Raw genomic sequence first — 19,862 nt, 5'->3', positions numbered from 1 at the left:
ACACACCCTGCAGCCCATTGCCTGCTGCTTCCACGTGACCTCGTAGCATGACTCTATCCACATCCAGGGCAGAGTGCAAAGGACCAGATGAGCTGCAGGGCGAGCCCTCTCGGGAGACACTATGCAGCAATAAGGGGGAGGGGTCGTTGTTTTAGAACCACTGCTGCTCCAGCTCCGCGCGTCTGTCCCCCCCCCCGGGGGGGGGCGTTATCTCTACTTGAAGGCCATGAGGAGTTGGGGCTTCTTCCTCCTCTAAGTCCTCCCTTCCTGTCCAGGGAGACACAGACTCTACTTAGAGGCTCCACTCTGTGGAAACGCCCTTCGCTCACCCCTCTGCCCCGATGGAAATGCTCCTGTGAAGCCCGGGATGATGACAGGGCTTTTCTTTCTCCGTCCCTGCTTGGAGACGTTGCCTTCCACAAAGAGCCCAGAGGCAGACATTCATTCCCCAGCCCGTCTCACCCAGGCTTACCACTCTCTCTGACCCCCTGCTTTCCTGGCCTTCCCAATGACCTCTGCCAGCCACCTGTCTTCCTGGCCATCCATCTACATCCTGTTCACAGCCCAGAACAGATGACATGGGCCTAGCCAGCATCTCACAGGAGTGACTTCTTGGCTTCCATGGTCTATTCACACAGCCTAGTTACACCCATGTGTCCCAAGCTTGCTTTTTATGGTGCCAAGAACTCCAACCCAGGCAGCCTCCCCAGGACCAGGCGGCCTCCCCAGGACCAGGCGGCCCCCCCAGGACCAGGCGGTCTCCCCAGGACCAGGTGGCCCCTCCAGGACCAGGCGGCCTCCCCAGGACCAGGCGGTCTCCCCAGAACCAGGCAGCCTCCTCAGGACCAGGCGGCCTCCCCAGGACCAGGCAGTCTCCCCAGAACCAGGCAGCCTCCTCAGGACCAGGCGGCCTCCCCAGGACCAGGCGGTCTCCCCAGGACCAGGTGGCCCCTCCAGGACCAGGCGGCCTCCCCAGGACCAGGCGGTCTCCCCAGGACCAGGCGGCCTCCCCAGAACCAGGCGGTCTCCCCAGGATCAGGCGGCCTCCCCAGGACCAGGCGGTCTCCCCAGGACCAGGCGGCCTTTCCAGGACCAGGTGGCCCCTCCAGAACCAGGCGCCCCCCACCCCCAGGACCAGGCGGTCTCCCCAGGATCAGGCGGCCTCCCCAGGACCAAGCCTTCTCTAACTGCTGCTTATAGTCTATCTGGCTCCTTCCTTCCCTCTCCTGAGCCCCAGGGTGGAATAGAGGCAAGCTGACTTTCTCTGCACTTGACTTTCTTCAAATGATTAAATACCGCCGTCACCATTCCTCCTCCCCAGTTCAAAACAATACTAGCTAACATTTACACAGCGCTTACTACGTGCCAGGCGCTGCTCCGAGGAAGCTGATCTATGTGCCTCATTTAATCTTCGAGCAATCCTATTCAGTAGGGACTATTATTATCCCCATTTAAAGATGGAGCGACTGAGCCACACAGAGTGGTCAAGTACTCACTCAAGGTCACACAGCCAGTGCAGTGTGGAGCCGGACCCTCTCTTTATACCGTCTCCCAGTGTCTGGCAGTGGGGACGGAGAGGGAAAGTCTCGGAGCAGGTGGATGAGGGGAGACCCGGAGCGCGCTCCTCCTGGGGGAAGGGGCTGAGAGATCTCTAGGGGTAGAGTGGTGGGCAGCCAGCTCCCATGGGAGTCAACCACTGCATCCCTCCTCATGTGTGGATCACTCTGGAGTGTTTTGACAGCAGGGGAGAGGCGTGTCACTACCGCTCATCCCACTGAGAGTCACGGAGGCTGAGTGCTGATGCGATGCAGCTTGGTCAAGGTCACACGATGCCTGGCGTGGAAACTTCCCAGGGTCTGGTGCCTGCCTGCCTGCCTGCCTGCCTGCTGCTGCTGCCCTATGCTGGAGTCTAGGTTTTCATAGAACAGAAACCATCCAAATGAGGGGTCAGATAACCCTGGCTCTCAGTGGGAGACTCTAGGGGGAAGGGTCTCGTCTTGCCCGACTCCATTCCTGGCCCAAATTGGCACAGGCACCTGGGAAGGGCAGCCGGCCAGCCACGTGCCAATGTTACTTTAAAAATAAACCCGGGAAGAACGAGACTTAAAATAACCCTGGGGATGTGTGAGCAGTTAATTACTACTGCAGCCCCCTGTCAGGGATGCGGGGAGTGAGCTGGGCCTCCATGATGTCTGGGTGCTGGGTCCCCTCTGCTCATATCTTTTGGTTTGTGAATCAGGCCAGGCCTTGCTAAAGCAGCCTGGGGCAGACGGGCACAGAATCCTGGAGGGTCAGGCATGGGTCACTTTTGGGATATTGTGGATGATGTCTCTTATTTCAGGGATCAGATCAGCATGGAGGATGTACCCAAACCTGGCACTCAGGGTTAGGGCGAAGGAGGGCACACGGCTCTAGCTGTGGCCAGGATCTCTCCCTTGATCCCACTTTGTCTTTGGGCAACACCTGTGACTTTCAACTGGAAAGAGCTCTGCTGTCCTGAGCCCCTCCCTTCTCTGAGGTGGGTGTGGTAGTGGTAGCCGGGCAGCCGGGCTTTACTAGTGACTCCCTATTCAGGACTTCTGATAATCATCTCTCATCGATTTCATTTTTCCACCTCAGGGAAGAGTAGAGGGTCCTTCTGGCTGTCCATTCCTGATCGCCCCCAGAGACATCCTTGGGTCCCCAGTGCTGGGCAGGGGCTAGACTAAGTCCCAGCCAGGCTTTCTCTATTGCAGCAGGCAATCCAGGCAGGACCACACTCCTGTCCTGCATGGCGATAGCACCCTACGGCTCTGTGATCCTCTTCCAGCCCCCCACCCCGCCCCTGCCCCCACCCCAACCCCTAACAACCTGAGGCATAGGGTACAAGGACACCTTACAATAGCTCTGAGGGAAGGACATGGGGCCCAGTTGAAGATGCAGCTGACCAAAGATGACAGGCATGCAGGGATCAAAGAGAAAAGCAAAACAAAACAACAAAAAAAAAAACCCCAGCGTTCTCAGAGGCAGGAGCCAGAGGCCTAGACTGCTGGGAGCTGACAGGAGGGGTCAGAGGGCAGAAATGACGGAGGAGGTAGAAGGGTACAGAGCTTTCAGGGTTGTAAGGGAGGGAGGGATGAGCGGCCAGCCCCGGCTGGTGTCCCAGCCCATAAAGTTGTTGGGCGTTGGCATCATTTGCATAATTGATCATCACGGACCTAAGGATCACTTCCCCTGCAAACAGGAGGGCTGCCATGCTGCTTCCTCTGTCCCAGCCCTGCTTCTCTCCAGTTATAGCCCCTGTTCCAGTTCAGAATCTACACGTACAGAGGATTACCGTGTCGTGTCCCCCGCCCCCCCCCCCCATAAGCCCTTCCCTTCCTTTGTGCCTGGAAGGAGCTGTAAAACATGACACTCCGTGGCCAATGTCCCTTTGACCACGATGGTGACAGATCCACTGACTCTTCCTTTGTGGTCTCCTGATTTGACCTTCCGGCAGCTGTGGACAAGATTGACGGCTCTCTCTATCAGAACGCTCCTCCCGGCCTTTGGGAAACCACTGTACTGGAGTCCTTCCTTCCCTTCCCCCAGCTCACAGACAGCGCCTTGTCCACCCTTGGCGAGCCCTTTATCCCCAAGCCTCTTCCCTGGCCCGTGGAGTCCAGGCTGGACCCCAGCAGTCAATTCTGCTGCCTCCACCTCCCGTTGCTGGAAGATTCCAGGCATGTGCACCAGTACACCCTCTGCCCTCTGGCCTTTCCTGCTTGACCTTCCACCGTCATAGGAAGGCTGGGGGGCATTCTGCGGTCCCCAGCTGGTCTCACGCGCACTGGCACCCGGCTTTCAGTGTTATTCCTATCTCCCGGGTTTCTGTCTTAGCTTTGATTTCTCCCTTTCGTGGCAGCCTTGCCTTCACAGGCTTGTCTCGAGATTAATCAGGATGTCTCCAACAGCAGCCTTGAATCTCTTTCACAGAACCTGTTACGTTCCAGCTTCGTTTTGCATCTGGTAAGGGATCAGCCTCCATTGTGACTCACATCGAAGACCGGGGCTATGCCTGCCTGCTCCATTTCCCTCTAACTCCCACAGACTGCTCCCTTTCCCCGACACAGACATCCTTCCCATCAGCAAGTCCCATCCACTCTACTTTCCAAACTGCCTCAATCTGCCCATGGCCACCACCTCACCTGATGTCACCTGGTCCAATCACAGTTCTTCCTTGTAAGTTATGAACTATAGTCATGTAACCCACCTCCCTTCTTGTACTGAGTGATTTTTTTTAATTTAAATTTTATTTTTCACACACACACACACACACACACACACACACACACACACACACACACGCATTTGTGTGAGCACACTTGCATGTGCACATGAGTGCGTGCGTGTGTGTGTGTTTGTGTGCATGCAGCCACACATACACAGATGTGTATGCCATGGTTCATGGGTGGAGGTCAAAGGGCAGCTTCTGGGAGTTGATTCTCTCCTTCTATCACGCAGGTGGGTCATCAGGCTTTGTGGCGGTCACCTTCCCCTGCTGAGCCAGCCCAAGATTACACTGCTTTATTCACATGATTTAGTTTCCAGGTGCTGCTTCCCCTAACGAGTAGACATCAGGAGTCCAGGGGCCACCTTTTCCTGTGCTGAGTCTCTGGGGTCCAGGACAGTGCCTGATTCACAGAAGACACTTGTAACAGCCAGGCAGATGGAGAAATGACTGCCTGGAGTGTGAGATGAGTGGGGGGGGGGGCTGGCTTTGCACGTGTATCCCCTCCTGTTCTCCAGCTCTATCTTCTCTCGTCTGGAATAGGGAGAAGTTGGGTGGTAATACTAGTTCTCAAGGGATCTGAAGGACCCCGGAGGTTTCTAGAATTTACTATGTCTTCCCGCCCGCCCCACCCCCCTTTGGTTTTTCGAGACAGGGTTTCTCTGTGTAGCTTTGCACCTTTCCTGGAGCTCACTCTATAGTCCAGGCTGGCCTTGAACTCACAGAGATCTGCCTGCCTCTGCCTCCCGAGTTCTGGGATTAAAGGCGTGCGCCACCATCGCCCGGCAAATTTGCTATGCTCTAATGCTCATCTGAGCCTTTATTTTTCAATAAAGTCAGAGTCAACATGTCTCAGCATGAGGTGGAGTGAGGTGTTAGGGTCGGCTCCATAGGTCCTCACAATGCTTCACAAAGCATTCCGACATCATAAACCACCCGGAGGGCTCAAGGGACCGGGCTCTCTCGGTGGGATTGTGAAGAATGATCTGTCAGTAAAATGTCAGTTGCTAGGGCCTTGGAAGCCTTGGAGTCATCCCAGGGTCTGGACGACACCCTGGGTTGGCTGTAGCTGAGGAGACGCTGTTTGCAGCTTTCTTCCGGGCCACCTCGTCAGAAGGCACTAGCTGGGGTCAGCCAATTCCTGGCACCATACTGTCTCCTGAGCTCCGTGTCTGGGCTACTGTAGGAGCTGACAGCCTAGAGATCCTCCCCTTCCCTTTCCGGTGGGAGGTGCCTGCATTCCAGCAGTCCCATGGGCTGGAGCAGTGGCCTCACTCTGCTGATAAGCTGGACCTTGGCCACAACCAGAATCACTCTCTTTCCAGAAAGGGGTGACTTGGAGGTCCTGTGTAGAACTCTATTCTTGGGACAGACTACAGAGAAAAATCCTTCCAGGGCTTGGGCCCCATGGGGTGAAGTGAGGACAAGGGCTTAATCCTGGAGGATGCTGGGAAGGGAGGCCAGGTACATTCAGCAAGACTGAACTCTTAAGACTCTTGAAGTTCTCCCAGCCCTAGACGTCACAGACAAAGCCAGGGTCATATGAGACTTGCTCCAAGTATTTCGGTCAGCAAGAAGCAGAGACTCAGTGGAGGGGACCGCTTTCACTCTCAAGGTCTGTCATTTGAGATGACCCTATCATCCCATGGGTCCCTACATGCCTTAGCTCTGCTGCTCTAAGCCAAATTCTTCCTCACAGTTCACAGAGGAGACATGCCTGCCTGTGTGCCCACTGAGTAACCCGTGGGGACAGGAAGGAGACAGCAGGAAAATCGAGCTCTTGGGACTCTGAGGACACTGAGCGGAGGGAAGGGGGCCCACACCTGAGGTTTGGATACGTTCTCCCTGGCCTGCCCGGAAGGAGGACCAGAAGAAGGGCTCCTGCTCCAGAGCCCTGGGTTTCCTCTGACCTGTGCAGTGGAAAGACCATGACTTAGGCTCAGCCATTTGTTTTCTGTTGAGGGGACCGGTCCTGTGTCGAACCCCAACCTCTGGGGTTGTTTTAGATCAGGCTAAGAGCAATGACCATGAAGGGATAGACACAGGCTGTCCCCAGGGGTCCTCTGAGACCCACTTAAGTCCCCTTCTCCTCTGGGGAGGACGAACATGCTGTTCTCCATTCACCAACTCCTCCCATTCTGCCATCCAGCTCACCCTAGAAACATTGCCTTGGGGTTCACGGAGCTAAGAGTTCCTCCTTAGCTACTCTTCAGTGTTTCCTAGATGCTGAGGGAACCAAGAAAGCTAACTGTGGCCGGTGGGGGTGCCCAGCCACCCAGGGATAGAAGGCTGGTCCTAATAAGCTCTCTACTCGCCCCAGCTGCAGCCTCCCATTACCTGGGAGTCTTAAAACATGGGCCTCACCCAGTTGGGCCATGCATGTGGGTGAGGGAGGGGACACACATAGGAGAGGACGGGGGAATCTCATAGCAGCCACCCGGGACCCTGAAGAAAACATCCACACCCTGTTGGGTGACATCAGGCGCCGTGGTTCAGTGCGTTCCCATGAGCTCCTGCACACCTCAGTGAGCCTGAGCCTGATCTCACCTCCAGAGTGGACTTTTGGTTGAGAAAAGGGAGTGTGCAGGAGAAAGGGGCACAAGGGCTCTCCAGAGACAGGCTGAGGGCTTCTGGGTAACCAGGCCCAAGAGTCTGGACTCTCACCCACAGGTTTAGCTGGGGTCCATAGGCACCCACTGGTCAAGACCCAGGCAAGAGACACAGGTTAGCCGGCCCTTGCCTGTGCTGCTCGCCACGCTCATCAAGCCTACCCACCCGCCACGAGGGCAGTAGTTCTCAACCTGTGGGTCGTGACCCCTTTGGGGGCACCAACAACCCTTTCCCAGGGATCGCCTAAGACCATTGGAAAACACAGATATTTACATCATGATTCATAACAGTAGAACAATTAGAGTTATGATGTAGCGATGAAAGTAATTGTATGGTTGGGGGTCAGCACAACCTGAGGAACTGTATTAAAGGGTCGAAAGCATTAGGAAGGGTGAGAACCACTGTTTAAGATCCTTGTGTGGCTTGTTCCTGGCCCTTCCACCTTGCTCTCTGAAGGTCACTGTCAGTCTTCACCCCCAAAGCCTTATTCAACATTTTTTTTTTTTTTTTCGAGACAGGGTTTCTCTGTGTAGTTTTTGGTGCCTGTCCTGGATCTCAGTCTGTAGACCAGGCTGGCCTTGAACTCACAGAGATCCGCCTGCCTCTGCCTCCCGAGTGCTGGGATTAAAGGCAGGTGTCGCCGCTGCTGCCACCTGGCCCTACTCAACATTTAATGTCCTGCCACTCCAGAAAACCTCAGACCTGTCTGAGGGCCTTCGTTTGGAGTCAGCATGCATACCCATCAACTTGGACTTCCCAGGACTCTACTAGACCCCAGCTCTTTGGGGAAGGTTCTGGGTTTTAGCTGTCTGATCTTGTGGTGCCTCATATATAGCCTGGCATACAGACAACCTCAGAAGATTTCAATGGCTTTTGATAAACCAAGGAGGGAAAGATAAAGCCAGTTCTACCTGGAAGGGGTCTCTAACTTTGGGTACCCAAACTCCCCAGCCTGCCCCGAGAAGATGAAGGACTCACTCAAAACATTTCTGGATAGGGATGAAGCTTAAAAGCTGGCCATTGTATCCACAAGCACACCACATGTGCAGTGTGATGGTCCTATGGCCAAACTCCCTAGTTGTTCTAATGCCAGTCTAGGGGTTGCTAGGATGGCGTTTTGTAAATGGGACTACAGTTCATAGTCAGTTGACTTTGAGTGAAGGAGCGCAAGCTAGCCCTAGGTTATGATGTAGGACAATCTCTTCTCCCAGATAGACTGTCTGGGTCTGACACGATCACCTGAAAATCCTTACGGATTAGCTGAGAAGGAATTTGTCTCTGAAGATGAAATTCTACCTACGGACAGGAGCAACCACACAAATTGGGGACAGTTCCCGCCTGCCTTTTGTGAAGGAATTTGGCTTTACCAGCCTGCCCTTCCACCCTGTGAGCTAATTCCTGGCAGTCTGCTTCTTTAAACTTCATGTGTGTCTTCTGTTGGTTCCTTCTTCCCTGGCTGAAGCCTAATGGATGCATGGTGGTGGTCGTGGTAGTGGCGGTGGGTAGCAGAGGCGGTAGGGGATGGGATGGAGTGGGTAGGTAGGGTGGGGGATGGGGCGGGAGTAGGTGAGTGGGTAGATGGGTAGGTAGGGTGGGGTGAGTAGGTGGGTGAGTGGGTAGGTAGGGTAGGGTGAGGATGGGGTGGGGGGGAGAGGGTGAGTGTGTGGGTGGGTATGTCACGGGGCGGGGGAGGGGGCTTCTATCTTTATGCAGTGTCTGCTTATCTGCTCCCTGGGATGGGAGCTCACCACCTCTTGAGGTGGCACAAGTTGTCTTTGGCCAGCTTCAACTTTAACAAGACCCACCTTACACTGGACAGAATTATCTTCCTATGGCCTTCCTGTTGGTGTGGGTTCAACCCCACAGATCTACTCAGAACAAGTCTGGTCCTTTCCCCTCACCGTAGGGATCTGAAGGGGGATTTCTTTTCTCTATGACCCTCTGTCCTGGAGGGTGTTTTTGGCCAACTTGACACAAGCTAGAGTTATCTTGGAAGAGGAACCTTAGTTGAGAAAATGTCTCCATCAGATTGCCCATAATCATGTCTGTGGGGCATTTTCTTGATTAATGACTGATGTGGGGGGGCCCAGCACAGAATGCAGTGGTACCACTCCTAGGCAGGCAGTCCTGGGGTGTAGAAGAAAGCGAACTGAACAAGCCAGGAGATGCAAGCCAGCAAGCAGCATTTCTCCATGGTCTCTGCTTCAACTCCTGCCTCCTGGTTCCTGCCTTGCCTGCCTGTCTTGAGCTTCCCTCAGAAATAGATTATAACCTGTAAACCAAATAAACGCTTGTGATCATGGTGTGCGCCACAGCAGGAGATGCACCCTCATTTAACACACTGCTTTCCCCCTGACTGATCCCCCAGGTTATCAACGACGTCCCTTTCAGTTTGCAAACACTGGGGTCCTGCTGGACCCAGGAGTAAAGCAGCTTTATCTGTCACCCACTTTCCACACCATATTGACGCAACAGGCTGAGTGTTTTGGGGAGCTACGGGACGGGACTTCTCCAGGCTTTTCCTGCCTGGACCCAGCCCATGGGAGGCACAGCTCCTTCTTGACTGAGGAAATGATTTCCCAGCTTCTAAGGAGAGAGGGTGCTATTCTGTCCTTGGGGACACTGGGCAGTGCTACGGAGTCCCAAATCCACATGTTCAAACCCGACCCCAGTGTGTTGATGTTTGGAGGAGGGGTGTTGGGCAATGAGGATGGAGTCCTTCTCAGTGGGATTAGTCGCTTTGCAAAAAGAGACAGGCCTGTCTCCCTCTTTCTGAGGTGGAGAAGGTAGGGTCAGGCCTGTGATCCCAGTTACTCTGAGGAAGGAGGACCTGAGGTCTGCCTGGGCTGCAGAGCGAATTCAAGACTATCGTGGGTAATTTGGTTAAACCTGCTTCAAAAGCAAAAATAGTGCCGGGGTGTAGCACCTCAGCAGAACGCTTGCCTTGCATGTGTGAGCTCCTCCTTACACTCCGTCCCTGGGTTGGACAGGCAGTGGAGAGGTCAGCTGAAAAGCCAGCCAGCAGGAAGCAGACCATTCCCTACCAGACACCCAATCTGTGAGCTCCTGGACTTGGGTTCGCACAGACACCAACCCCGTGAGAAATAACTGAGCCACTCAGTGTTTAAGCCACTCAGCCACACAAAGTTCTAACAGCCCTGGCACAGACCAAGACCAAGACAAGCCAGGAGGGAGGAGCCAGTTTCTCATTGGTGTTTACATCTCCATAGATCTAAGGAGTTTGTGTGTGTGCGTGTGCGTGTGTGTGTGTGTGTGTGCGCGCGCGCGCGTGCATGTAGGGTAGGTAGGGGAAGTGCAGCAACCAAGGGCCAGCAGACTTCTAGTTGCCACTGACCCCATGGGGTAGGCCCTTCATTACTTCTCTGTCCCCCAACCCCGTGCTCCCCATTCCCCCCACCCCAAAACATCATGTGGTACCCAGGCTCCATAGTTGGTCCCAGTGGCATGAGGCCCAGCTTCTCTGAGCCCCAAGGAGGGGGTACAGCCTTCAAGTCCCATCCTATGGGCTCGTCAGCTTCTTTTTATTAGCACAGTCGTGCCCACTGCACAGGTGGTCCAGAAGCTAGGCTTTCTTTGCTGCCCCAGATGTGAGTTCTGCCAAGTGCAGGGGCGCGAGCCTCTAGCCCCCCAGCGTAACACTGCTGTCCCCCGATACCTTCCTAGAGAACAAGTTTGGGGACAATTTTCGTTGTTGCCCTCTTTATTTGTGGGTGCCGGAGATCAAACCCAGGGCCCTGGGCACACAAGGCAAGTGCTCTACTCTCCAGCTACATCCCTACCCTTTCTCTTCATTAGAATGCCAGCTGGCACGCACATTTGGCTTTGGGAGAGGAGGGTTCTGTTCCTTCAGTGTGGAGGCTGCCCTTGGAGCAGACCCTCCTCTTAGGGCCCAGGACCTTCTTCACTTGTAAATCCCTTCCAACTTGACTCAGTCCTTCTTACGCCTCCTGCTCCAAGACAAAAATGCCATCGGAAGGAGGAGATCTGACCCTGGTGTGGGATTCTGATGACCTTCCTCGTGATTTCAGAAACGTGTTGTATTCAAAACCTTGAGACTGAAGGGTGTCACTCCACATCGGTGTGTATTTTCGGAATCTTTGTATGACTTACGATTAATTGAATTTTAAGCAGTGTGGCTCATAGATCTCTAGCATCAATGTCCCTTGGGGCTTGTTTTAAATGCAGACTCTCAGGCTGCGTTTCACAGCTACTGATTCAGAATCCACATTTAAATCAGGGCACCCAGGGCCCGCCCTTCACGGGCGAAGCACTGAGTTAGGGAAGCCCGAGGTGAAGCCTGACTCAATGGAGATGGGAAGCTAGGCAATCACTAACTCCTGAGGGAGACATCTGCTCCTCTGTGGGCAGAAGAGAAGGTGGTGGTGGTGTGGGGGGGGATAGAGACAGAGAGACACAAGGAGAGATAAAGACAGAAACACACGCAGAGAGACGGATCTCTTGTTCTGGGCACCAAGGCCATGCTCCGACTTTCCATTCCCTTTTTAAGGGGCTTTGCTTTGTCACTACAAGAAGCTGAACTGGGTGCAGGAGTGGTAAGAAACCCCTTTTGTGCCAGGCAGGCGTAGTGGTGTACTCTTTTAATATCTGTGATTTCGAGGGCAGCAGCCTGGTCTACACAGTGAGTTCCAGGACAGCCAAAGCTACATAGTGAGACCCTGTGTGGAACGAACAAAAACAAACAAACAGCAGGCTACCCTTTTGTGAAGAGTGAGAATAGAAGGCCAGCTTTGGCTTGGCTCCGCTACCAAGAGGCCACCAGACCCGGAGGCATTGCCTGCTCTCAGCCACGGCTAAGGCACACTAGCCAACGAGGAAGTGAAGAATTGGCTGGTGGCAGTTGCCAGGGCCTGGGCAGCTCCAGGTGAGGGGCAGGTCCCCGGAGACCCCTGGCAGCTGTCCAAGCACAGGCAGTTTCTGAACAGCCAGAGAGCATGCGTGGCCTGGGAGGCAGCGGCGGCGGCGGCGGCAGCTGGGTGCTCAACCCGGTCTCTGTGCTGCCACGACAGGCATTTGTCATGTGGCTCTCTGAGGACCAGAGGCTATCAGAGGGGTCAGAAAACAGGGCTCCAAGCCCAGCTCCGTGTGACCTTGAACAAGCCCCTTCTCAAGTCCTGTGGACACAACACAAGAGAGGTTGGAGCTCACTCTTCTCTGGGCAAACTGCTCCATGGCGACAGTCCTGCATTCACCCGGGCACCCGTTCCCTATCATACACAGGGTCACACCGAAGAAACCGCAGAGACTCCGTGGGAAGAAAGGCTCTCGGAAAAGATGCCCATGCGCACACAGGCCTGGGAGGCGGGGAGGGGTGGGGGGGGGTGAGCCCTGGGGCTGACATTTATTTCTGTGGTGTCTTAGGCAGATTTCCAAACCTCTCTGAGCAGGGTAGTGTGGGAACAGTGGTGGTGAACAGCATGCAGGAAAGTGCCTGGCCTGCTGCAGACACATGTCAATTTCCTGAGCCCACGGGCCTGGATGCAGGGGGGAAGAGGCGCTGGGTCCACCCCGGTCGTCCCAGCAGAGGTTGGCCTAGACGGGCAAGACCATGGCCTCGGTGGTTAGAGTTTGTTCTCTCTCCCCCTGGCTGCTGGCTGGCTACGGGGAAATCATTTTCGGTTTTTTAAAAATTATTATAAAATCGACTCGCAGACCCATGGTTGGCACTGCCAGCTGAAAGCTGTTTATGGCAGGGACGTACATTACAGTCATCTGTGCTTGTTTGTGTTTGCCTTGGAAAATACTTATTGTGTTTGTCCTCTTCTTGCTGCGGCGGCCAGTCGTGTGTCTGACTATTTCTGTCCTGTTCTCGCCTCGGCTCACTCCTGACACCTCCAGCTCCCCACTGGAATGCGTGGGCACTGGATGGGCAAGAAGCAGGACCTCTGGCCAAATCTACCCACTTCTGGGTAAGGAAACTGAGGGCCAGAGAGGACCAGTAGCTGAACCGGGTGGAACTAGATTTTTTTTTTTTTTGGTTTTTCGAGACAAGGTTTCTCTGTGTAGCTTTGCACCTTTCCTGGGACTCACTTGGTAGTCCAGGCTGGCCTCGAACTCACAGAGATCCACCTGGCTCTGCCTCCCGAGTGCTGGGATTAAAGGCGTGCGCCACCACTGCCCGGCTAAGAACTAGATTTTTTTTTCTGCCTTGCTCTGAGACACAACAAGTTTTCCTAGCACAGGGGCCTAAATTCACTCTAAATCTTCCGAGGGTCTGCCTGCTCAGAAGAGGTAGCCCAGCTCCCGAACCTGCATGTCAGGCGGGCTCCAGGCATGCAGAAGGAAAAGGGGACCCTGGGCTAGGATCTTGGGAGGGTAAGACAAAGGGATGTGGTAGCTTCTTGATCTTGCCCCCCCCACTCCTCCCCTCACCCCCCCTCACCCCACTTAAGAAAGTAGCTGTGCCACGGTAACCCTGAAGAGACAGAGTGGGCCCCTCCATGGGGGAAGGCACACTCCATGAACGGTAACATTATTGATAGTAAACATTACAGACACCATTAAATAGCGACTCCACCAGGCGCGTCCTTTGCATGAAAGTATTATTTCCTGCTGATAATTTCATTCCCATTTTATAACTGACAGAATGAGATCTGAGAGATTTAATGGCTTGGGCAGGACACGGGAGGGGATAGAAGGTGGGTTGAAATGAAGTCGAGGGCTCTGGTTTCCAAGGTAGGGCTTGGGGCGTCAAGGTAGAGGGGCCGGCCTGTAGGCAAAGAGCGGGGTAATGCTGGGGGATGCACAGTGCGAAGATAATGGCCGATCATGGGTTTCATCAAGTGCTCAACTTGCCGTGTAGCCTTGGGCAAGTTATTGACCTCTCTGAGCGGTTGGGTGTTCCCTAACATCACCTCTCATTCTCTTATTATAGGGCTCTGTGATTTGGGAAGTGGCAGGTCACTTCTGGGAAAGATATAAAAAGGCACCATTTCCCTTTTGGGCCACCTGCTTGAATTCAGTCCCCGGGTCACACCGTGCTGCATCGTGAGCCACAGGAGGCTGTGCTCAGCGGGAGGTCGGGCGGGCGAGGAGCCAGAGAGCAGCAGCCCAGGCTTCCTGCCTGGGCTCCATCAACAGATCTATCACCTGGCCTCTCTCTTGTTGCCTTAGAGCCGGAAAGATTCCCAGGCCTGCTGTGAGAGAACCAGCACCTGTGAGTCCCACACAGCCTCGGGGACAACCAGGTGCCAGGCACAGCTCTATCTGTTGGGAGAACAGCAGCCTGGCTACAAGAGACTCCCTTCTTCCGGGACGCCGGGCTAGGGATGAACCAGCTTGGCTATCTTGGTGCCTGGTAACCCAAGGGTCTGGGCTGGGTTTGAGATGGAGAAAGAACCTGCCAGCGAGAGGCGGATAGGTCAGTTGAGGCCACACAGGTGCTTTACCCTGAAGCTCCGAGGCCATGGGTGAGTGGCTGACTTAAAGCCTTCCAATGCTTAGCTGGAAAGTGGGGGTAATAAGGTCAGCGTTGGAGGACTGGCAGAGCTTAACAAGGGGATACAAACGAAGTGTCCGGATAGAGCCTGCCAGAGGGGAGATCATAAAGGGAGGCTGCCCTTACTATTGTGGCTACTGTGGCAATAAAAAAAAAAAAAAAAAAAAAAAAAATAGCGCGATGGGCGTTCAGTTGGTAGAGCGCTTGCCTAGCACACAGGAGTTCCTGAGTTCCATCCCCAGCATCACAAAACAAACAAATAAATAGAACTAAACAAGTAACAGGTAAAGAGGCATGGGGCAGCAGGGGGGGGTTGCAAGTCGGATTTTGTCCCCTTCTATGTGACTCCTGTCTCCCCCCCCCCCCGCCCGGCCCCACCCCCACCCCCGCGGCCCGGTGCCTTCTCTGGAGGAGGAGGTGATGGCACCAGCTGATCCCCAGGCCCCTTCCTCCTCTGACAGCTCTAGGCTATGAATAGAGGGGGCTGGGGCCTGGAGGAGTCTGGATGACTCAACATCTAGGGGAGGGCGAGGTTTCCCAAGGAAAGAGTTTCCATTTGTGTCTGGTGAACTTGAGGAGCAGGGAAGGAAGGGTTCCCTAGCAGTGAGGCCAGGGATTGAGGGGGTGGGAACGAACAAGGTGACTAACCAGGTGAATGACTAAGTCGGACCCTGCTGACCTCCAACCAATCAGGGCTACGCGTGAGCATCCTGCAAGCTGGCATCACTGGGCACCTGGTAGCTCTGCCAGGCTGGGCCTGGGCTTCGTAGCATATGGAGGCAAAGGAAGTGGCCAAGAGGCCAGCAGGGACACAGCCCCGGGTGGGTGTGGAGTCAGAAGCGCCAGCTTCCCCTCTGAATCCGCTGCCCATCAGCCTGGTGGCGCTGGGCAGGAGATCCCTTCCCTTCCCTGACCTGTACCCACTGCTTGCAGTAACAGAGCTAATAATCCCACACTGAGTTGTGAGGGCTGAGATCCAACCAAGCGATAACACCGTTGTGGTCACTAGATGCTGACTGAATGGGAGGCTCCGTCATTTAACCAGACTTAGCCAGTGGGATTGGCCACAAGATGTTCCCAAGTAGGCAGATGGGTCGGGAACAGGCTAACAACATTCTCACACACAGCCCTTCCAGGCATCCCATCACTACCCCAAGGACAGCTTCCAGCCAGGTGGCAGAGGCAAAGTGAGAGGCGACAGAGAAGCCAGGTATGGTTGGGTGCGGTAGGGAGTAGGCACTGCCCGTCTAGGGTGGTGACTTTCTTTTTGGCCAGCCCTGTATAAATATCAGCCGTGTTCGGCTTCTAGCCCCAGCCTCTAGCGTCTCTCTAGGTAAGAACCACGGGCAATTTGAAAAGCAACAGCAGGGTTGGAGGGGAAGGGTGCCGCCTGTCATGTCTGCACACCTTAAACCCATCAATAGCGTTCTCCAGTGCCCATGGCTGTGGGGCACCTTGCTAGCTCTCAAAATCCACAGAGATGGGCTTTGCCTTCATGGACATTAACAGGACTGTGTGTGGTCAAAAGACAAACACACTCCTTAGGATGTAAATAAGCGTTTAAAAGAGCCCATACTGGGTCACCTAGGTCATCTCGCCAATAAATCCTGCTGCAGTCCTCAAGGACAGTGGCCCTGTGAGGCTTAGCAGGGGTGCATGTGTGTTTGGGGGGGAGTTGGGGGGGGGGCGGGGAGGGTTGTGTTAGACTGGACCTAGAGAGCAAAGGGAAGACAGAAGAAACATGCTGTTGGCTAGAAACATGTTAAGTATTCTCTGAGGGATGATTTGGAGGCTATGGAGAGAAATCATCCAACTAACAAGTAAGAAGTAAAGTCAGGCATGGAGGGGGAGGCGGGGTAAGGAGCACGGGGCAGTGGGCAGCCAGGTGGGCTTTGGAGAAGCAGGCTAGGACAGCTGTGCTTTGGGAGTTTTGTTTTTGGTTTTTTCTCTGGAAGCATTTGTCCCGGGGATGCTATTTGCTGTGGCGATGAGGCTGGAAGCAAGAAGGTCAGCTGGGAGGTTTCCGTGAAGCAGGAGGAAAGTTGTACTAATTGGGGAACTCGTGTGGGAAGAGGGAGAGAGGTGTACACAGGCCACACTGATCTACAGACAGCTAACCTACCGTGAAACTCCGGGCAAGCGGCAGTGAGATGTGGAGGGAAGGGGGCCCTGGAGCAAACCTACTCTTTGGGTAGTGTCTGGGTGTTCCTTTTCCTACGGCTGGAGAGCAACAGAGCCCCAGGACAGAATTCTGCAGTGGGTAGACTGTGTCCAGCTCTGCCTTTAACCTGCTTCCACTCCTGTTGACTCCCAGGAAAACACTGCCATCTTCTTATGGGCTTTGCCAAATGGCAATGAGCCCCTGGGACTTCGGCCAAGGCAGGGGGTGGGGGTCAGGATGAGAAGGAGTGGGGGAAGATAGAGGAAACAGCTCCTGGAGGCGTCCCAATGGCTTTGGGGGAAGGTGGGTTCCCAATCTCAGAGTCCAAGCACGTCAGGGCTGGGAAGAGCCCTTGACATCATTTTGGCCAACCTCTACATGTTGGGACATGAGCCCAAGATCCAGGCAGGAGAAGGGACTTGCCCAAGGTCGGTCATGGCTAGTGATGGAGCTGGGTTGCAATCCCGGGGTCCTGGGAATGGTTAAGGTGTGTGATCCTGGCTGGACACTGACACTTCAGTAGCTTGGTGAAGGGCCTGGCTGGAGATGCCTTTCCTGCCGGACATCTGTTTGTGTTCTCTCTCTCTCTCTCTCTCTCTCTCTCTCTCTCTCTCTCTCTCTCTCTCTCTCTCTGTGTGTGTGTGTGTACCTGTGTGCCATGTTCTCAGAGGATCTGGGTGTGCGTGTGGCCTCCTACAGCGTGATCTGCCCTGGCCTTGGAAGAGAAGTGGAGCCATTCCTGTGAGGTGACTGTTTTGCTGGGACACTGGGAAAGAAAAGCTAACAGGACCGAATCTGGCCGCCAGCCCCTGCTCTGCTGCCCTCAGAGAATTACAGGCCCTGTCTGGTGCAGCCCAAACTCATGGAGATGGACACACACTCACACACCCACACCCACACCCACGCGGACACACGCACCCCACCCCCCCCTCCCCAGCAGCACTCAGTCGCAGTTAGAGAGTGGCCCGTGTGTCGCGGAGTGCAGCGTTCCGGCATGTACGGGCCTCCCCACAGCCCAGCAGGTGTGGACACCCGGGTGCCCAAGCCCAGCGTCAGGGACACGGAGGAGTGGCACGCTCCCGGGGCTGCTCACTCCGGGCACCCAGCCCCAGGGCCTAGCCCGGCCACACCCCTCCTCCCGAGCCTCTGCCGGGGCTGCTCCTGTCCCTCTCACACACTTGAGTCCCCTGGGGTCCTCGCACAACCCGGCCAAGGCCAAGTTAGGGCTGGCCCGGGCTGGAGACAGATCGGGAGTCAGGGGTCCCCCCGGCAGAGCAGACACGCGGGGCTGAGCCCCAGCCGCTGGGAGCGCGCGGGTTCGGCGGCCCGCCCAGCTCCGCAGGGACCCCCTCAGCGGCGGGCGGCTCCCCAGCATCCCAGGTCCCCGCCCCCGTCCCCTCCGGCGCGGCGAGTGTAGTTACCGATGGTGGTGATGACGGTGATGGCGAAGTAGAAGGAGCCGGCGAAGCGCCACTGCACGCCGGCCTTGTGCGGCTTGAGGCGCAGCACGACGCGCTCCAGCTCCTCGTAGCCGCCCTCGCTGAGGTTGTAGCGCGCCCGCAGCTCCAGCTGCCGCAGCTCCAGCCGCTGCCGCTCGATCATCTCCGGCTCCGACTCCAGCGCGTCGAACACGGCGGCGCCCACCAGCAGGTAGGTGAAGGTGCACACGATGAGCGCCAACGTGCGCACATTCTGCCGCTTCATCGTCCCTCCCCGGGTGTCGCCGGCCCTCCGGCGTCTCCGGCCCGCGCCCCGGCCCCGGCCGCCGCCGCTGCTGCTGCCCCGGAGGCGGCCTGGGGCATGGCTGCGCTCGCCGATCTCCACGCCGGGTACCAGCTCCGCACCCCGGGGCCGCTGCCGCCGCCGCCGCCGCCGCCGCCGCCGCTGCCGGCCGCCGCGGAGCTGTCCCTTCAGCACCACCCACCGCCCTCCTCCGCCCGCCCCCGCGCCCGCCCCCCGGCCGCCGGCCGCCACCTCCCGCCTGCCCTCCCGCCCAGCCAAATAAGGACTGGGGAGCCGCGCCGAGGGCGGGGAGGGAAGGGGAGCGAGCGGGAGAACCCGGGCAGGACAGAGGCGGGAGAGAGAGAGAGAGGGAGAGAGGGAGAGCGAGAGCGGAGGGGGGGGAACAAGATGGGAGAAGGAGGGAGAGAGAGAGAGAGAGAGGGAGACAGAGATCCAGCCCGCCAGCCCCAGAGAAAACTAGGCAAGGAAACAGATAACTACAGGGAAGGGAGAGAACTCAGCAAGGGGGTTCTGTGTGTGTGTGTGTGTGTGTGTGTGTGTGTGTGTGTGTGTGTGTGTGTGTGTGTGTGATGGAGGAGACAAGCCAGAGGTCCACACAGACCCAGGAAAAGGGGGATCTGGCAGGAAAATGTGGTGCAAAAGATGCAAACAGAGGGACAGACTGAGCCAGGGAAACTTGGAGAGCTGGAGAAAACACAACTATCCTGAAAAGGGGCAGCCACGGGAGGGAGAGGAGCAAGACAGAGAGATCCCCCTTCTCTGTCTACCCTTGGCTCTAGTCACGGTGCTGAGGGTGGAGGGGACCTTGGGCTCTGATGGCCCACTCCGTAGCACACGGATGGGGAAACTGAGGCATAGGAGGTGAAGTGACATATGGGACACACTCTGTCAACCCCCTCCCCACCCAGGGCACACTTCCTTGCCTGTCCCCCAGCCCCTGGCTTATCTTAGAAACTGGCAGGGATTTGCTGTGCCCCCCCCGGGGGGGGGTACATTGTGAGCCAATACTCCAGGGAAAGCCTTCTCTCCTGACACAGAGTTCCTTCCCAGGTTAGCACCAGGCACTGGCGACCGGCTGAGAAAGCCAAGGCTGGTAGCTGAGGCCACCTGCCACATCTTTATATCGATGGCCCTTGTCCTACACCAGGGTGACAAGCAGGACTTGGAGCTGCAGAGAAATCACAGGAGACCACCTTGAGGCACGGACCAGGGGTGGGTGGGGATCTAGCTGAAACCCGGGGTGGGGGTAGGAGGAGTCCAGACCTAATGACTAACTGACAGACGGGAGAAACTGAAACAGGGGTCTCCCTGCCTCAGTTTCTTCATTTGCCAACGTGGGGCGGGGGCTGTGGTGATGAAGAGGGGAACCCGACGGGCAGTGGGCACTCAGGCAAAGTGCTAGAGCTCCTCTTGGAGCCGTGTGTCCTTATCTCTTCCGTGAGTTGTCATGGCAGATGATCCCCGGGGCCTTACTCAGCTCCAAACGGCTCCGGACATGGATGGGCTGAGAGAGCAGAATGATCGGAATGCAAATCCCAGTGCCAAGGAGGGTCAAACAGCCCTTCACGGGACCCTGGCATAGGCCACATAGAGAGCCATGGAAGAGGCCCAAACCCCGTGGT

General features: G+C 56.0%; 1 protein-coding gene across 1 annotated transcript in view; it reads right to left on the bottom strand.

Moving 5' to 3' along the window:
* The window catches only part of Kcnk3 (potassium two pore domain channel subfamily K member 3), a 37,159-nt gene extending 18,790 nt beyond the window's left edge, over positions 1-18,369 (bottom strand). The window contains exon 1 of the mRNA XM_028874377.2: positions 17,919-18,369. Coding sequence (XP_028730210.1) covers positions 17,919-18,201 — 283 coding nt within the window. The 5' untranslated portion in view covers positions 18,202-18,369. The remainder of the gene's footprint in view (positions 1-17,918) is intronic.
* Between the last annotated feature and the right edge of the window lie 1,493 nt (positions 18,370-19,862).

Source organism: Peromyscus leucopus, chromosome 22 (assembly GCF_004664715.2).
Source record: "Peromyscus leucopus breed LL Stock chromosome 22, UCI_PerLeu_2.1, whole genome shotgun sequence".
Classification (NCBI taxonomy): Eukaryota; Metazoa; Chordata; class Mammalia; order Rodentia; family Cricetidae; genus Peromyscus; species Peromyscus leucopus.
Note: the sequence above shows the minus strand (reverse complement) of the source record. Positions and strands in the feature narration are given on the sequence as shown.